This window comes from Dromiciops gliroides, chromosome 6, assembly GCF_019393635.1.
Source record: "Dromiciops gliroides isolate mDroGli1 chromosome 6, mDroGli1.pri, whole genome shotgun sequence".
Lineage (NCBI taxonomy): Eukaryota > Metazoa > Chordata > Mammalia > Microbiotheria > Microbiotheriidae > Dromiciops > Dromiciops gliroides.
The window spans coordinates 23764670-23782591 of NC_057866.1; the positions used below are offsets into that span (position 1 = coordinate 23764670).

Sequence of the window (17922 nt, forward strand, 5' to 3'; positions counted from 1 at the left end):
GAAGGGGTGGAATGGGAGCCTCACCCCTCTGGGCAGCTGGGCTTTCTGTGCCAGGGTGGAGTCACCAGGGCGGCAGAGGGAACCACTTTTTCCTCTGCCCTTTTGGGGAGCTGGGCTGCTGTCTGTGTCCAGGCTCACTGGGTTAGTTGTACAGGCAGAATGTCGCAACCTTTTATTTGGCGGCCCTGGTTTCTGGTTGTTTGGCTGTGCGCTATAACCAGGAGGTAAGGGGGGGGGGGGTCTTTTGTAACCGCGTTTCTGTTTCCTTGTCTGGCGTGACGCGAGGGGCTGGGACAATCAGTGTTCAGCCAGGGAGTCCTGGAGAGGGATCCTGCCTCCCAAGTGGACTGGCATCCAGGTAACTTAATAGGGCTGGGCTCCTCCCCCTTATGGCCTCTCTGAGCAGCTTCTGCACCTCGAAACAGGCTCCCCTCAAACAGAAAGATAAAGCGATCCAGATAGAGGTGGAGGCAAGGGCTGCAGCTGTGGCTGCCTGAGCAAGTCTCCTCCTAACAACAGCAGGGCTGAGGGTGGGGAGACGGGGCCACACCCCTTCTGCTCAGCCACGTGACCAAACGGCACCAGGGCTGGTTCTCAGCCTTTGAGCTGGCTGGGAGTCTGGCCCTCACTACCCACCACGGCTTCAGGCGGAAAAACACAAAAACAGCTCTGCCCTCAGAGAGCTTACAATCTATTTGGGGGAAGCCGTGTGGGGAAGGAGGGAGCGCGCCAGCTGAGCCTTGAAGCTCGGTTGGGCTTCTCAGAGGCAAGGGTGGAGTGCACTGCAGGCCCATTGGCATGGATTGGAGGGTGTGTGAAGGGGCACTTGTGGCGTTAGCTCGGGGAGGTGGGCTGCCAGGCCAGACCGCCAAGACCTTTGCACGTGAATGGGGCAGCCCCTCTCTGAGCAAGCTTTGATTGGGCACAGATGAGCCTACAAGAGGGACTCTGCTTCTCTGCCTTGTCGGGAATTTAGTCCAGAAGAGCTCATTTGCTTAGGGGTTCCCCCTCTCCCTTCCTCTCCTGGAAAACACAAGCAGCAGGAGCTGTTCTGTGCGGGCTGGACTCCAGCTATTTCCCCTGGGGAGGGTAAGGGCTGCACTAAAGTTTATCCTCATGCTTGGTGGCTACAAAAGTCAGGCTCAGCAAGTACTCTTGGGCTGGGCCCTGGGATTGGACAAAAACCAGAGCTCATCCCTTTTGGCTCCCTTATCTCTGCCGCTGCATCCCCTTACACTGTGAAATGGGCTTTGATGACCACATCAATGACAGCTCCCAGCCTCCCCTTGCTTTTCACTGCTGCATTTCCCCAACGCTGCCCCTGCCTGCAAAACCTAGCAGCAGCTCTATCCCTTGCAGCAGGCAGGGTCTGTCCTGCTCAGGGCCCCTTCAAGGAGTGGAGGTCTTTGCCAGGGGAGAATGAAGACAAGGACTTCATTGTGTACAGAAAAAAATTTATTGGAAATTTCTTGAGAATATATTTGAAAGTACAGCTCAATGTTTTCAAACCAGATAAGGGGTGAAGATGCTCTTCTCCAGGCTGAGCATCTGAATGGCTAGTCACCCGGCAGGTCTGCCCCGATAGACTGACACCAGCTTGACTGACCTCAGGAAGACATACAGAGCCCAGGAACCAGTCCAGGGCCCAAATCCCCTGGCACTGAGCAAGGCTGACGGAAGAGGTTTGGAATATACTGCCCGCCACGGGCTTCGCTTGAAGCTAGTGCTCAACTCCAGTAGTGGAGGTCCGGCTACTCCCAGCTCCCTCCACCACTTGGGAGTCCAGAGCAAACTGGCAACGGAGAAGGGCGACTTATTGCCTGCAGAGGGCAGCACTTGGACTAACAGGGTTCCTGGCTAGGATACCACAGCATTTTCATGCAGGGGCCAAAGGAAGTTGGTCAGAGTGGGCTGGAGAAGTCCAGAAATGGGGAAAATGTTTCTAAGGTCTATGTTACCCCCTTTTCACACAGCCATGAGGCCGTGGGGCCACTGTTGGGTCCAGCCAACTCACGGACCCATCTCTGGAGGCTCGTCTTAGCCTGAACCCAAACCACGAGACGGACCTGGTGGTGGCACTGGCCTTCGTTCCCTAGGGATGACTTGGGGCCAAGGCTGCCTTGGAGTGGACCAGACCCTCAAGGCTGGGAGAAACCTGGCCCCTGGTGACAGTGGGTGAGATCTACCTGTGAGTTGTCCCCTTCCCAGTGCCACTGGGGCCACCTCTGGCTTCTTAATAGCAGACATGGTGCAGAGAAATCCATGCCAGCTGGATGATCAACAGGGCTCAAGTCTCAGCCCCAACTGGGCCGCAGAACATGCAGGTCAAGGCATTTCTGTCACATGCAGCTTACCATTAAAGACTTGAGAAAGCCGTCTGTCCCCCCTGGCACCTATGTGCCCCGAGGCCTTGGCAATCACCCCCGTTCAAGGAGGGAGGGGGGAAACAGGAGCAATGTCACACTGGTAAGGCCTGGCAGTGAGAGGCAGCCGACTAACAGCTACAAGGGTTGGGTCAAGCCCACACCCGACTGACTTCAGATCCAACCAGCAAGCGCCAGGGCAATGTCCTGTCTCCTGGATTCAGGGCTGGAGCAGAGGACAGAAGCAGTGCCTGCCTCCTCTCCCATGACCCGTGTTTCAAGCTTAAGTTTCTGGCCCCTCTGGATGGCTCTAGAGGTGGACGGACAGGAGGGTAAGCTGTAATCACCCAAGACCAGAGGCCACCAGTAGTAGTGGGAACACCTACCCAGGCCTTTGGGGGTCCCTCTGAGTCAGCCAGAAGCAGCTTGGGGGGCGGCGTGGCTGGGGCTTTGGGATGTGGCACAGCACTGAGGAGGGCCTGGCCTCTCAGGGGCAGAGGCCAGGAGTAGCCAGCCCTTTTAGCACAAGGGCTGCCATGTTGTCACAGGGCCAGCATGGCATTAGAAAAGAAACCTCCCCAATCTGTCAGCAAAAAGGCTTTTTGGAAGGGGCGAGAACCTGGACTTGAAGAGGTTGGTGTCCCATGGGGTCAGCTCAAACTCCGTGATTGTGGGGAGCAGCTAGTGTCCCCGAGTCCACAGCTACCCCAGGCCTGTCCTCAGTGCACACGATGGAGCCAAGAGGTCCCAGGGCCGCTTCTGGTGTCTGAAGAGGGCCCTGTCCTGCTGGGCGGAGGAGACCTGGCCTTCCCCAAGCCGCAGCTGGGCGAGGACAGCCCACATCCAATGCATTTTAACAAGTCATCTGATTTCTTGAAAAGCAATAAATATTTACTGTTTGATGCTCATCTATAAGCACAGAGCAGCAACAGGAGCAGGAGAGGAAGGGGAAAGGACAGGGAGAGTCTTGGTCTACCAGTCCTAAGAGTGGGCTGCCGAGTTTCTACTGAGCATCGTGTGGCGGGGGCAGGCCACCCGACGAGTCATTCAGGGGCGGGCCCACGCAGCCTTGCATAGTGTCATGAAAGCATTCATACTACAGGGGAGACAGATGGCACTGGGCACACTCAGCCAGCCTTTCCAGAGCAGGTCTTTTCTCTGGTGGGCAGAGTACTGGCACATGGCAAAGTAAAAGGCCGCCTCCCCTTCCCGGCCTCTACACTGTGGTTTTCCTCTCGCCTTTCTTGCCCCTGGGTCACTGGGGTAGGACAGTCATAGCTGGTGTCCTCGGCCCTAGATAGCGCCCCCAATGCCCCGAGAAGAGGCTGCCCACTTCAAGGAGGGAAGGTCCATAATTCTACAGGCAAAACTGGATGGCAGATGCTCAGTGAAGACACTCACTGTTAGTTCTGGGGCGGGCTACAGCAGTGGCCGAGCAGGGGGCCGCCATCAGCAGCTCCACTCCAGAGGGGGTGGGAAAGACCCTGGTGGGTAGACCACACACAGAGTAGCAGACACAAGCTCCCTTTCACCAGCTGTGCTGACTCCTGACCCGTAGGGCGGGTTACCACCCAGAACTTGAATGCTGCAGGGGCTGGGGCCCTCAGGGGATGGTTGGGAAAAGAGCCAAAAGGCAGGAATGGGGGAGCCCCATCTCTTTGCCTTCCACCCCCTGGCCTGGGTGGATGCTGAATAAATAATAGGTGAGGGAGAAGAGAGAGAGGTGGAATAGTCTCTGTCCTCAGGGGTATCCAAGAAAGGGGCTGCTGCTGCCGGGGTGTGGGGAGGAGGACGACTTTACTGCAGGGTCTCTACAAAGGCATCAAACTCTTTGACGTTCTTCTCATGCACGGCCAGCTTTTCTGGGAGTGAGTCCTGCAAAGGAAGGGGGAAGATCAGGAACACTGCCATCCCACAGGGTGCTGCAGGGCCGGTCTGGCTCAGAACCACCTGGCACTGCCTGACCAGGGGGCACTGAGGTGCAAGCCAAGCTAAGGAAGGAGGGTAATTGGGGACTTGAGATTTCAGAGCTGTCTTCCCCCTCCCCCCCCCTCACACACACACACAGCACACTTTTTTTATTCTCATGTAAGTATATATGTGTGTATGCTTGTATATGTGTGTATGTGTATGCATGCATGCATGTATATATTGTGGGGCAGGGGAAGAAAATGATGGTGAGGACATACAAAGGTGTGGGGAACTAAAGGAGAGACTGCCCAGGGCTAGAAGGGGAGACATTATTCTTTGAGTTGTTCTTTAAAAAGGTTAAACCTGTAGAATTGGGAATGACTATGAGAGTCTGGGAGAAAAAGACGCAGTGGGGGCAGCTAGGGGGCACAGTGGATAAAGCACCGGCCCTGGATTCAGGAGGACCTGAGTTCAGATCCAGCCTCAGACACTTGACACTTGCTAGCTGTGTGACCCTGGGCAAGTCACTTAACCCCCCACTGTCCGGGCCTCAGAGCAGGCGGGACACTGCAGGCTAAGCAGAGTTACAAGGCCAAAGATGAGAATGCCACTGTCATAAACCAAGAGCACACAACCTGGGCGTGAGTGGGACTTCCCCCTGGGGAGATGACGGTGAGTTTAGAGCTCTGGAAATTGGAGAAGATGATAATAAAGAGGGTTAAAGTCCTAAATAATAGAACCGTGAGGAAATGCACAAGGAGCCAGGCCTCTTTCTTCCCGTGAGAAGGCCAAGGGGTAGCAGAGTTGTTTTTCAAGTATGTAAAGCTATCATGGAGGGGTGGAGGGCGGGAGAAGGGGAGGTGAAGATCCTGCTCAGCTGGTCCCTATCTCCCTGGGTGACATCATAATCACATGGAGGAGTTTCAGTGTCAGGAAGATTTCCTGGCAGGAGGGATTGCTAAGCAAGGCTTCCCCCATGGGTGTCATGGGGACACCTTTCCTTTCTGGGGTGGGGGGGATGGTAAGAGGATGGAATGTGGCTCAGGTTGTCTGCCAGGGCCCCATCCGAGTGTGGGGAAGCACAACAAGACTCGGGATCTGGGCCCAGAGGTCCTAGGACTCAGGCCCGGCCTATATGAGCCCCTCACCTAGCTCGGCTCCACTTCCCTAACGACAGGGCAAATTCCTGAAGAGGCTCTAGTGAGGCATGGAGGGGCTGCCCCGTGCTGCCTGGTTCTGGGCCCTCCCAGCAGCAGACCAATACAACATGGGCGTAGGACGAGAGCCCAGGGCCATTCAGCTTCCCACAGGGAAACCCTACCCACGGGGTGGACTCCTCTGTCACATCAGGAAACCATCTCTCCCAGGGAAGGGCCGATGGCTCTTGCTCAGGATACTAAGACATTTTTTGAGTGGAACTGAACGTGAGGAGCCACGTCTGAGGGAGGAGGGCACAGAGGAGTGAGAGACATGTGTGCTCAAGAAAGCCAGGGGATGATGGTAACGGGGAATAAGTTTGAAAAAACAGGACTGTACGACAGAAAGGCGGCCTGCTCTTCCTCTGGTCAGGCCCAAGGGCTGGGGAGCCACAGCCCAGCAGGAGGAAGGTCAGTCCCAACCTCTTCTGGAGCATGAGGGGATGGCACTCGAGGGTCGACTCTAGGAGTGCCATACCAGGTCTTCAGCCATGGACTGAGCCCCAATGTCGATGGAGAGGCTGCTCAGCTGAGGGGGATTCTGAAACTCCCGGTAGAAGGTTCCCAAGTCCATGGGCAGAATGTCGTCTTTGGAGAAGGCCGGCTTCTTGGGAAACAAAGGAGAGACAAGCAGGGCTCACTCAGGGCCTCTCTCGGGCCTCAGAGGTGAGCCCGCTTCGTCTACCTGCTCTGGCCTCCAAAGCTTTGGCTCTTGCTTTCTAGAGTCCTCTTTTCTAGCCTCAGAACCATTAGCATGAGCTTAGTGAAACTTATGCTAATGCTCCGAGACTCTAAGGATCTGCCCCTACTTCCTTACAGAAAAAGGCCCAAGACCCCAATCTTTCCCAATCTCCACCAAGAAGCAGGCCTGGGGCCAGGAGGTGACAAGCCTTGGCAGGAGCTCCCTGGCTCCTCAGACCCGTGTCTACACCACCCCAAGCCCGCCCCTGTGCTCCCTACCAGAATTCACCCTGGAGGGAGGGGAAGGACCATTCCCATGCATTCTGGTGGTGCTTTCTCACAATGCCTCATGCTGGCATGGAGGCCGTGGGGGTTCCTATGACTGTGGCAGTCAAACCAGCTGGGACAGAGCCTACACCAAGCTCAAAGGCTTCTGGGACAGAGGTCGCCACAGGCCCCACCTGAGGACCAGCCATGAGAGGTTGGCAGGGAGGAAACCTTCTGGTCCTAACAAACCCCATCGCTGGATACACACAGCACCTGGTGGCACTGTTCCTGCCATGGAGCCGGGGCTGCTCTGAGCTATTGAACAAGCTTTGTGAATTGGGAGCCCCCATAGCTTGGTGGCAGGAGGCAACAAAAGACAAGCTGGAGAGGACCCGAGTTCAAATCCAGCCTCAGACACTTGACACGTACTAGCTGTGTGACCCTGGGCAAGTCACTTAACCCTCATTGCCCCCCCCCCCCCCCACACACACACAAAAAAAGACAAGCTGGAGCAGCAGCAACTTACAAAGTCAACCATGACAAAGTCATCGTGTGTGTTTCCGCTGCTGCCGCCACTGGACCCATTGGAGTGTAAGCTGCCTTGGAGAGGAGATTCAGTGCCCGGGGAGTCAGGAGGATTGACCTGAGCGAGAAGCCACAAAGATCTTTTCTTGGTCCCTGGCTAAAGGCTACCTTTAGCCACCTTGGGCCTCAGCAAAGGGGGGGGGCTGGCACCTCACACTGGCGAGACTCAACAATGCTCGGGGTGAGCTTCCTGGGTGGGGAGTGAAGCCCCCAGGAGTGGGGGAAGGAAGCACTGCTGGGGAAGCTTTCTCAGTGGGAGACTCACCATGGGATCATTATCCTCTAGCTCAAAGTTCTTGGGAGCAAACATGGCAAAGGGGATGTCCAAACTGGTCATTGTTACCTGGGAAGGTACAAGAAAAAATGGTTACATGCCAGCTCTCACCAGGCACATGCAGGCCCCTCAGCAAAGGGTTCTGAAGCCAAATCAGGAGCCCCATGGGTTAGTCATTATAAACTGATCCATCCATCCATCTACTCTACAAAACAAACAAACTGGGCTCGGGACTGGAAAATAGAAGACGGGCCCTGCTGCCCAAGAGCTCAGAGAATGCCCGGCTGCGGCTGCCCTTCGCTGTTCCCTCATCTTGGATTCAGTCAGCAGGGGTCCCAGCTGGACTCTGTCATGTCCCCAAGTGCCAAGTCCAGGGGCCTGCTCTGCAGAGCACATGCTCCGCAGGGACCCAAACAGCAGCGAACTGAGGAAGCCTCGATCTACATGAGGAATGAATGAATGACTGGTGTTCTGAGGCGGCCTGGGGAAGTGGACCCTGCTTTGGGGAGGAGGCTACAAGAGTCACCTGATCCACTGAATTGTTGACAAGGGCTCCCACTTTCCGAACCAAGATGGCCTCCAGGACGTCACGGGGGGAGCCCCGGCCTTCGCTGCTGTTCAATACGGTTTCGCTGTCTTCACTGGGGAAGGAAAACAAGGTTGGCTGCGCTCTATGAACTGCACCGCACTCCTCTGTCCCCTCTAGACCTGCCTCCTTGACAAGTGCACACCAGAGCTGGCACACAGGCTGGCACCCACCTTGGTCTCACTGCACTCTGGGCAGGGCCTAGCATTTCTTTTCTAAAGCCAGCGGGTTTTTAGACTGGTTTTCTCTTCTCCTTCCTATTATCTATGGATAATCAGCAATGTATGGGTCTCTCCTGATTACTGTTGTACTCCTGAAAGGACCCAGGCTCTGGCCCTGATTGCTGAGTGCCAGGATTATGGAGAATTCCAGCAGTGTCTGCCTCATGCTGCTCCCCTCCTGAACCTGGGTCCAAGTAAAATCATCTTTTCAAGACCCCAAGGCAGAGAGACACAGTAAAGGAATGTGGGTCAAGAGAAAAGTAGGGGGCAAAGCTTTCTTCAAGGGGTTTGACAAGAAAGGATAAGAGCCAAGTTTACTTGCTGCAAACCCATTCTTGATCTGTGAAGAGAAAATGCCAGTAAAGTTTCCTTTTTCTTGGAATAAAATAAGAAATGGGACTGTTTATTTCTCCACAGCTGTACTCATTGCTAGTGAATGGCCAAGGGTGGCACAGTCCCGGCTGCCTCACCCAGGTCTCCCACAGAGGGCTCTGGGGACTCATTCAGGAGCCCATTTGTGGTGCATTCAGCAAATGACAGTTTCCTGCTCATTGGAGCATCATGTGCCCCTAAGCAGGAAGAGCCCAAGGCTGGGGGAGCCGGGGGCCTCCCCGAGGAGTGAACTTACCTGCTGGCAGGAGTGACTATGTAGTGGGTGCCGTCAGAGGGAGTACATGTTGCCACCTTCTCGTGGTCGGCCTGGGTGCCGTGGGCGGGCTGGCTGGGAGCGAGGGGCACCCCACCTTCCTTCCCTGGAACCATTAACTCCAGGGAGGAACAAATAAAGATTCAGTTAGTGACCAGAGCAAGGCCGGCTGGAGGGGAGCCTCAGGTCCTATTATACTGGGGAGCTGGTTTCAAGTCTTTCTCCTGGCCATGCTGCCGCCCTGTGGGCGGGAACCTCCAGTGCTGCTTCTACACTGGCTCAGCTGCATCAGGGGAGGGAGACAGCAGCACAGCTGGGGAGAACCTGCCCCTTCATACTCAGCCATCTCACCTCCAGCCAGGGATCTCTGGCGGGATGCCATGCAGGTCTCCCTTAGGGAGGGTTTCCTTTCAAATATTCCTGATGTCCCCATGGGGCTAAAGGCTCCTCCCACAGCCATGCAGTAAAAGGTTCTTCCTGCCTGCCTTCAGGGCTACCTGGTGAGGGTGGGCAGCGCTTGAGCCAGCAGCTAAGACCACTGGATGGGCCAGCTCAGCTGATCCAACTCCCAGGGCAGCAGGCTGATAGGAAAGGCGAGAGCTGGCGAGCTGAGCAAGAGAAAAACAGAGAAGGCAAGGAGGGGGAGAGAGGGAGGAGGGAGGGAGAGGAGGAGAAGACAGGGCAAGTCCAACAGTGTGAGCAGTTGTAAGGATCCACAAAGAAAGCAGAGATGTTCAGAATCCCAGCCCACCCTCTGGGGGGATGGGAGGGGGGGGGTTCAAAGAGGGGTCTGAGGTACAGACTCAACAGACTGGAAATTTCCTCGTAGATGAAAAGGCACAGCAGCTGGGGGTGGGCACAGGTTGGCTTGTTTTTTGAAGAAGCCTGGATCAGGGGTGGACTAGCCCGCTGTCCCGGGGTCTCTGCCAGGGGAAGCCGGCCGCAGGGCTCTCCTGGAGCCTCTAACATCAGCCAATGTGTCCCCCAAATCCATCTCTTTTTCTTTCTGTCCTTGGAGAGCCCCTGGGACAGAAGCTCCAACCCTCTTCCACCCGGAGTCGGGAAGGGCTTTGCTTTGTGTTTTAAAAAGGAAAGCTTACCAGCCTCCAATTGTTTATTTGGAAACAAGATATAAATAACTCCCTGTGCTTGTCACATCAATGGAAGGTCTTATTCTGGGTTGGTGAGGTCCTGGTCCCATCCCTTTAAAACCAATCCGCCCATTCCAGAACAACAATCCCATAAATCCCAAAGGACACCCGGGAGCATTAAATGGGAACTCACTTGGTGGGAAAAGGCCAGTGCTGCCATGGGCACCCTCAGGGTATCCGTCACCACTGGAGTAGGGGCCTGAAAATGCGCCTTACTAACAGTGAACACACACTAGAGAGACACAGAAGAAACAAGAGAGGAAGAAAGGAAACAGCAAAGGACTTGAGAACAAGGTGGAAAAGAGGTGAAGGAGCCGAGCCCGATGTGGGGGAGCGGACCAGGAGAGGCCTGTCTGAGCCTCCTGAGCTGATGCATTTCTAAGAGCAGAGGATTTAAAGCTGCCTGGGACCTTAGAAATGAGCAGGCTCAGCCCCTCACCTGGGGTTTCCAGAAGGAAACTGGGGCCCCAGACGATACACAGGAGGCTGTGCAGGCTGGGTCCAAGCACGTGTTCTCTGACGCCAAATACAGGGCTTTGCAAACCCCGGGAACGTGAGCAGCTCTTCTCTCTCCTTTCATGGCAAGGAGACCAGTGGGGGTGAGGAGCCCTTGCTAGAAGGGGCCGTGAGGGAGCTGCCTCTGACAACCAGCTGGGCCTGGGATTTTCAACTGGAGAGGCCCTGGATAATCTCGAACATACAGGGGACACTGGCTGAAGGCGAGCGGGGGTGATTCTGAAGCCTTCAGAGGCCTTTTCTCAGTCCCCGCTCTAATTCTGCTCCTTCCCAGCAGCCTACTCTTTCTCAGGTCTCTGGAGTCCTGTACCCAGAGATGCCCCTCAGGGCCTCCTCTCCTCTCCCTAGACCACATCCCCAACTGCTTCTCAAACATCTCCAAATGGATGCCCAACACACATCTGAAACTCAACACGTCCAAAACAGAACTTTCTCCCCCCCCAAATCCTGCCCTATTACTGCTGAGGTCACCACCCAAGAGTCACCCCCCCAGGTCCTAGCTGGTCCCCAAGGCCTGTTGATTTCACCTCTGCAACATCTCTCGAATCCACCCCCCTTCTCTGCTCCGAAGCGGTCCCCACCCTGGTGCAGGGCCTCACCCCCCCCCAGGCCTGCAGCCACCAAGTGATTTTCCTAAGGAAATCATGTCCAATCATGTCGCTCCCCTATTCAACAAACTGTAGCAGCTCCTTATGACCTTGAAGACCAAACACAAGATGCTCCTTTGTGTTCAGTAGTCTTACACCTGACTCCCCAAAGGTGGCACTGGCCTCCTGGGCACTCTCTGGCTATCCCCTGTGCCTGGGCCACTCTCCTTCCTTTGCTCCCACCACCAACCTCCCTGGTTTCCTCGAAGTCCCAATTAAAATCCCATCTTCTAGAAGAAGCTTTCCCAACCCTTCTGAATTCCAGGGCCTTCCCCCGTTCATGATTTCCTGTTTATCTGTATATATTTGTTTGTATGTTGTCTCCCCCCCCCCACACACACACTGTAAGGTGCTTGAGGGCAGGGACTCTCTTTTTTTTTTTTGTATCCCCAGCACTTAGCATAGTGCCTGGCACATAGAAGACCCTCAATAAATAAACATCAATTGATTGAAGAATTCCAACCCTGGCGTAAGGATTCTTCTCAGTCCAGCTTTAAAATAAAACACATCAACTAGCTAATAGGGCTCACAACACTCATTAAGGAGATTTCACCTCATTTTGTGTAGTAAAACCTAAGAGGCAGGACCTCTCTCACCCTACATCACAGTACCAGACGGGGGCGGCTACAATGCAAAAGTGACTCACTGGCTCAGAGCTGGCTGAAAGGTCAGCCCCCCATTCTGCCTCTCCCAAGGACACCTGTGGCACACTACAGAAAGTGACTGCCTTGATTCTGCCTGGAACGCTGACCCAGAAGGGTGCTGCCTCCTCCTCCTTCCTCTGTTGGCCAAGGCTCAGGATTACTCAGGCCACAAGCAGAGCCAAGCCTCTTGAGACAGGCCCACACACTTTTACCTGGGGGGGGGGGGGGGGGGGCGGGGCCTCCTGTATTTCGGCATGGAATGGATGGAATGAGCGCCAAACTGGTTTTTACAGCGGGGCCACACCCCTCCCAAGCAGTACTTAAAGTGCCAACTATTTTTAAATGTTCTATTGCTCTGGAGAAGTCCCCAAGTCCCAGCTGAACCAGGTGCCTGAGCATCCCTACCTTAAATAGATTAGGCGAAAGGGACCAGGATGCTCCACAGATGTGCCATCACCCCCTACCCATATGCAGGCCTTCCAATGACTACTCTCTGCTAAGCTGATGAGAACCCTCCAGTTCATGCTGGGGCACCTCCAGTGTAAACTAGGAGCACCCTAGAATCAGAGGACAGGGGCTGAGGAACAGGACTTAGGTAAGCCTGTGTGTGTGTGTGTGTGTGTGTGTGTGTGTGTGTGTGTGTGTGTGTGTGTGAGAGAGAGAGAGAGAGAGAGAGAGAGAGAGAGAGAGAGAGAATTGGTATTGGGGGCCGTGGAAGGGCCAGCCCTTGATGGCAGAGCCTCTGGGCAGAAACAGGTGAAATGCCTCCCTGAGCAAGACTGCTGAAAACATTGCCCCACCCAAGGCAGAGGCAGCAAGTGCACGCCCTATGGAGCCTGACTTGGCACCTGACGCTTACAAAACATCTCAGGTGGTTAAGAACGTCTATGTACGATGCACAAACAGGCATCGCAGGTCCCCTGGGCCTGCTCCTGTTCCTAGGGATTCGCCTGCAGTTGAGCCTTCCCTGGACTAGCTTCAGGACCCAGGTGTGAGCCTGACCTTCCTGATATCCGAGGCTCACAGGCCCTGCAGGGAATCTTTGTGCTTTACCCTGAAGGTGCAAATGGTGCCTGAGTCCCATCGCTGTCCAATGACAGCTGGGAGCATGGCTCAGCTTCCACTTCCTACCCCCAACCACAGGTCAGCTCTCAAGGGATCCCCAAACCTCTCCCTTTCTCCTACCTGGGATGGAGGGGAGGTGGAGAAAGAGGTGGTGCACACTTCCTGAGAGTCCTCCACAGAGGGGTACACTATCCCGGCATCCTCACCAGTCGTCCTACAGGGAGAGAAAAGAGAACATTTCACAGCGGGGGGACAACCTCCCAAAGAACAAAATCAGAGGGGCGTGGAAATGGAAGGAAGAGAAGGTTTCAGGTGAAGAATGAATCGATGTCAGAGTGGCAAAGACAAATGTCTAGAAATGCCTTCCTGTCAGAATGTGTCAAAGGCAAGCAGAATGGCAATCGTCTCCAAAGGAGGAGGAAGAGGAGAGAAAGGCCATCTGGACGGCTGTCTCTGGCTTTCTTCTAGCAGACTGCCTTACCCCACTGCTCTCAAAGGAAGGGGTCTCTCCCTATTCCTCATCAGTGCCATAAAAGGACCAGGGGCAGGGCATCTGGTCTGTGGGAGCTGTCACTAATATACATCCAACAATGCGACCTTAAATACCCAGAGCCCACCTCTTGGAAGAGATCCAGCATGCAGTGCACCCTGGGTGACACACCTTTGTTTCGATTCCTAAAAGTTCTTACACTTTGTGGGACCTTGCTGACCCCTGGCAGAACCAGCCTGAGCCAGCTAAGCCTCTGAATACCACTCTGACCAAGGAAACTGCTAACCATGAGACACAGAGCACCTCGCTACCAAGACAACGCAAAGCTGCCCCTGGTACTAGAAGCCCTGATGCCCAAGTATCCTGAGAGCCAATCCTGCCTAATAGGGGACAGAAAAGAAGCTGTGGGTCCATCCCCAGAGGCCCCTGCTCATCCATGTGTACTACAGGCAGGGCCTTGCTGGCCTGGTAAGCCGAGGGCCTTTCGTGCCCTTCTCATTTCCTCACCTGTAGTTGCAGGGGTGCATGGGCGAGGAGCTGGGGTAGGGACGGTCCACAAAATGATCAATGACAATCCCCATGATAGGTGGGGTCCTCTCAAACTGCCTGCAAGGCAACAAGCAGATTGCATTATGTTAGTGTGTCTTCCTTCCTGGCCCTTCCCCTGGTGTCTACTAGTAGGGTCCCCAAGCGTCCTAAGCCTGGCAACCTGACAGATCCTCCACCACAGGCTCTGGCTCACCAAGCTCCTGCACTGGGGCATTTTTACTCTCTCTCCCCTTCAAAGATCTCAAGCTCCCCATGAGCATGGGTTACACAGAAAAGCAGAGCTGGTATGGAGGCTTGGTTCTCAGGGCTCAAGAAAAAGGACAATGCTCCCGGGTCCTGCTCACCTGGTAGACATGAAGGCCAAGTTAATTCTGTAGGCACAGGACAGTGTGATGGTGCCCACTGGGGTGCCTACTGTGCCAACTCGGACTGTCTGGAAACCTAGAAGAGAAGGAAGGTTAGTCCTTCCGACAAGATGAGCCACGACTTCCCTCTCCCTCAATCAAAGGCTCTTTCCCCTGTCTCTGCAATGCTCATCCATAGACAGGAAAACACACACACACACACACTCTCTCTCTCTCTCTCTCGCTCTGTCTCTCAGTGTAGCCCTTGGACCCTGCTTTCTTTCACATAGGCACCACACAATCAAGAACAAGGAACCTTCCATGTAAGAAGGACACTAGCTTTAAGAAGCAAGGACAGGGGCAGCTAGATGGCGCAGTGGATAAAGCACCGGCCCTGGATTCAGGAGTACCTGAGTTCAAATCCGGCCTCAGACACTTGACACTTACTAGCTGTGTGACCCTGGGCAAGTCACTTAACCCCAATTGCCTCACCAAAAAAAAAAAAAAAAAAAAAAAAAAAAAAAAGGAGAAGCAGCAGCAGCAAGGACAGGTCCAAGCTGAGGAGCCTAAGAGATACTCTGTGATCACGTCCACATAGCGTTCCGTACCATGGACCTGAGAGGCAGGTGTACAGACACTGCCCTATGAGAAAGGAGCACGTTCGGGAGTCATCTGAATGGGGGTGGGGTGGGGGAACCTTGGGCGGCACATTCATAAATGGCAGGCAACCCCCCCCCCCCCCCCGAGAGCTGGTCTGGTGCCTTCCACAGTGGAAGGGGACTGTTAACATGTAGGCTGTGCACACACAACAGTACCTTCTCCTAAGCCATTCAACTGGACTTCTCCGAAGTATATCCTGTGGGAAGAAGATAAGGAAAACTGCATGAGTGTGGGTCTATTTTTGATCTGCAATGAGTAGAGGAGGGCTCAGCGCTGGCTCGGCCTCAGTGGAGGGTGTCCCAGGGGTCCCAGTGAGACTTCTTATCTCAGCAATCCAAAGAGAAGCGTGCCATCGCTGCTGCCCCTAGTGCCTCCCCCGGTGCCTGTCCATCCACCTTGGGTCTGTCTCGCCCACACTTCCCTGTGGCTCACTGAAGGCAGGAATTGTTTCACCTTTCCTTGTATCCCCTGCACTTAACACAGGGTTTAATGCTAACTCAAGCAATTCTTAGTCATGAAGTAATTACAACCCTGAAGACAGATCAAGAACTCAAGGGGGCTTTTCCTTTCTCTGGTATAAACTCTCCATCATGTACTTGCTGCCCACAGAACCAATATTTAAGAGTCTCTTGCAAGATACTAGCTGGAGTTGTTGAGAGACATCATTCATACTCTGCTCTCGGAAAAAAATGAGATCAGCTGGGAAACTTATTTCCCAACCCAATGAGATTTCTGACCTGGAAGGATTGGCTGAACTTTAAGCTTTTAAAAATTTAATAAGATTCTGTTAATCTTAGGAAGCCAACATTAGAGAAAAGTCTGTATCACAGGACATTTAAAAGAAATGATTTTTAATTATTTTCAAGGACATAAATACTCATAATGAGGGGCCAGGTTGTAGGTCTACCTACATTACTATAATGAAGAGGTTATGCGACTTTTAAAGAATTCATAGGGATCTCTTCAATCTCCAATTACTTTTGTCACAAAAAAAAAAATAAAGAATTGAAAATTGAGGGGATGCCCATCAACTGGGGAATGGCTGAACAAGTTGTGGTATATGATTGTGATGGAACACTATGTTTCTCTTAGAAATGACAAGCAGGATGGTTTCAGAAAAACCTGGATGTATGTGAACTGATGCAAAATGAAATGAGAACCAGGAGAACATTGTACACCGCAACAGTAAAATTGTACGATAATTAACTGTGAATGCCTTAGCTATTCTCAGCAGTATAACGATCTAAGATAATTATGAAGAATTTATGATGAAAAATGTCCACCCCTAGAGAGAGAATTGATGGAGTCTGAATGCAGAATGAAGCATATTTTTTTGTGTGTGGGGTGTGTTTTTTTTTGGTCTGTGTTTTCTTTCACAACATGACTAATAAGGAAATATGTTTTGCATGACCACGCATGTATAACCTATATCAAATTGCCTGCCTTCTCAATGAGGGGGGAAAGGATGGAGAGAGAGAGAGAGTTTGGAACTCAAAATATTAAAAAATTAAAGTTAATAACTTTTTACAATGTAACTAGAAAAAAAAAAACTGTGGGGGGGTGGGGGGAGAGGAGGGGAAGAATTCATAGGGGTCAGACTCTCCAAAAGGTTGAGAGAAAAAAAAAAAAGGAAAAGAACAGACCAAAACATTATGGATGAGCCTCTTCAGGTTCAATAAAATGTGAGAATTAGCCAGAAATATCTAGGACCGTGAAAAGGCCTTAAAATCAGGCCACATGAGGATTAACTGAAAGAGCGAGGGATATTTAGCCAGGAGAAGAGAAGACTTGGAAGGGGAAAGAAGGATAGGAGTCCTTTTTTTTTTTTAAAGTGAGGCAATTTGGGTTAAGTGACTTGCCCAGGGTCACACAGCTAGTAAGTGTTAAGTGTCTGAGGGCAGATTTGAACTCAGGTCCTCCTGACTCCAGGGCCGGTGCTCTATCCACTGCGCCACCTAGCTGCCTATATAGAAATTGTGATGAACAGGATGCTGTCAGAAAAACCTGGAAAGACCCACATGAACTGAAGCAGAGAGAAATGTACTGTATACAAAATAACAGCATTAGTGTAAGATGATCTACTGGGAAGCACATGGTTATTTTCAGCAAGGCAATGATCCAATATAACTCTGAAGAACCTAGGAAAATTGCAGTACATCTACAGAAAAAGAACTGATGGCATCTGAAAACAGACTGAAACATATATATATATATATTTTTTTTTTTTTGACAATTCCTTAATCTGAAGTTTTGTTTTTATCTGTTTCCATGCACAACCTAGATAAGTTGAATTGTTTGCCATGACTACCTATGTGTAATTTGTGTTGAATTGTTTGAGTCATTGGGGTGGGGGTGGGAGGGGAGGGAGGAGAAGTTGGAACACAAAGATTTTTTTTAAAAATTGATGTCAAAACTTGCTTTTACATATAATTTGGAAAATAAAAGTCTAAAAAAAGAAGAAATGATGGACATGGAGAAATCTGGAAGACACGGATGAGCTATGCACAGTGAAGTGAGCAGAATCAAGAAAACAATGTATACAATGACTACGATAATGGGAATATAAAATGATCATGATGAAGCTTGCCTCCAAAGGGGACTTCTCTCCCCTCACATGCTTCTTGGCAGGGGGGGACCATGGGTAGATACCACACATGACAGTTCTGACATATGTTGGTTAGTTTTGCTGAACTTATTTTTCTTTTAAAAAATTCTTTCTTGGGGCAGCTAGGTGGTGCAGTGGATAAAGCACTGGTCCTGGATTCAGGAGGACCTGAGTTCAAATTGTGAGAAAATAATGGGACTTGGCAGATACTCAAAGGCTCACCTGGAGATGAATCTAAACTGAATGAATTAAGTGAGAGGGATTGACTTTGCTGATTAGCCTATTTCAAGTTAATTAGATTGTAACCACACCTGGTTGGCCCTTAAGAAGGTGTTGTTCTCAGAAGCTGAGGACTTTGAACTTAGCATGAGACCACCTTCAAGTCCAGTGAACCAATGGATTTGGATGATGCTAACCAATCAACCTGAAGCAATGTGTAAGGACCACCTTTGCTCTGGACCTATAAAATGCTTCCACATTCATTTTGCTGAGGAGTCCATGGTTGAAGCAGGCTCATGGTG

General features: G+C 52.3%; 1 protein-coding gene across 4 annotated transcripts in view; it reads right to left on the reverse strand.

The window, feature by feature from the left end:
- Nucleotides 1-1437: 1437 nt before the first annotated feature.
- The window catches only part of ATG13 (autophagy related 13), a 36961-nt gene continuing 20476 nt past the window's right edge, over nucleotides 1438-17922 (reverse strand). For 2 of the 4 annotated variants that reach the window (XM_043970918.1, XM_043970916.1), the window contains 12 exons: nucleotides 14952-14992; nucleotides 14137-14233; nucleotides 13751-13849; nucleotides 12874-12967; nucleotides 10015-10113; nucleotides 9228-9338; nucleotides 8713-8849; nucleotides 7804-7918; nucleotides 7269-7346; nucleotides 6945-7061; nucleotides 5949-6077; nucleotides 1438-4238 (listed from right to left, as the gene is read on the reverse strand). In XM_043970918.1, coding sequence (XP_043826853.1) covers nucleotides 4161-4238; nucleotides 5949-6077; nucleotides 6945-7061; nucleotides 7269-7346; nucleotides 7804-7918; nucleotides 8713-8849; nucleotides 9228-9338; nucleotides 10015-10113; nucleotides 12874-12967; nucleotides 13751-13849; nucleotides 14137-14233; nucleotides 14952-14992 — 1195 coding nt within the window. In that variant the 3' untranslated portion in view covers nucleotides 1438-4160. The remainder of the gene's footprint in view (nucleotides 4239-5948; nucleotides 6078-6944; nucleotides 7062-7268; nucleotides 7347-7803; nucleotides 7919-8712; nucleotides 8850-9227; nucleotides 9339-10014; nucleotides 10114-12873; nucleotides 12968-13750; nucleotides 13850-14136; nucleotides 14234-14951; nucleotides 14993-17922) is intronic. The other 2 variants (XM_043970917.1, XM_043970919.1) reach the window with 2 other exon arrangements.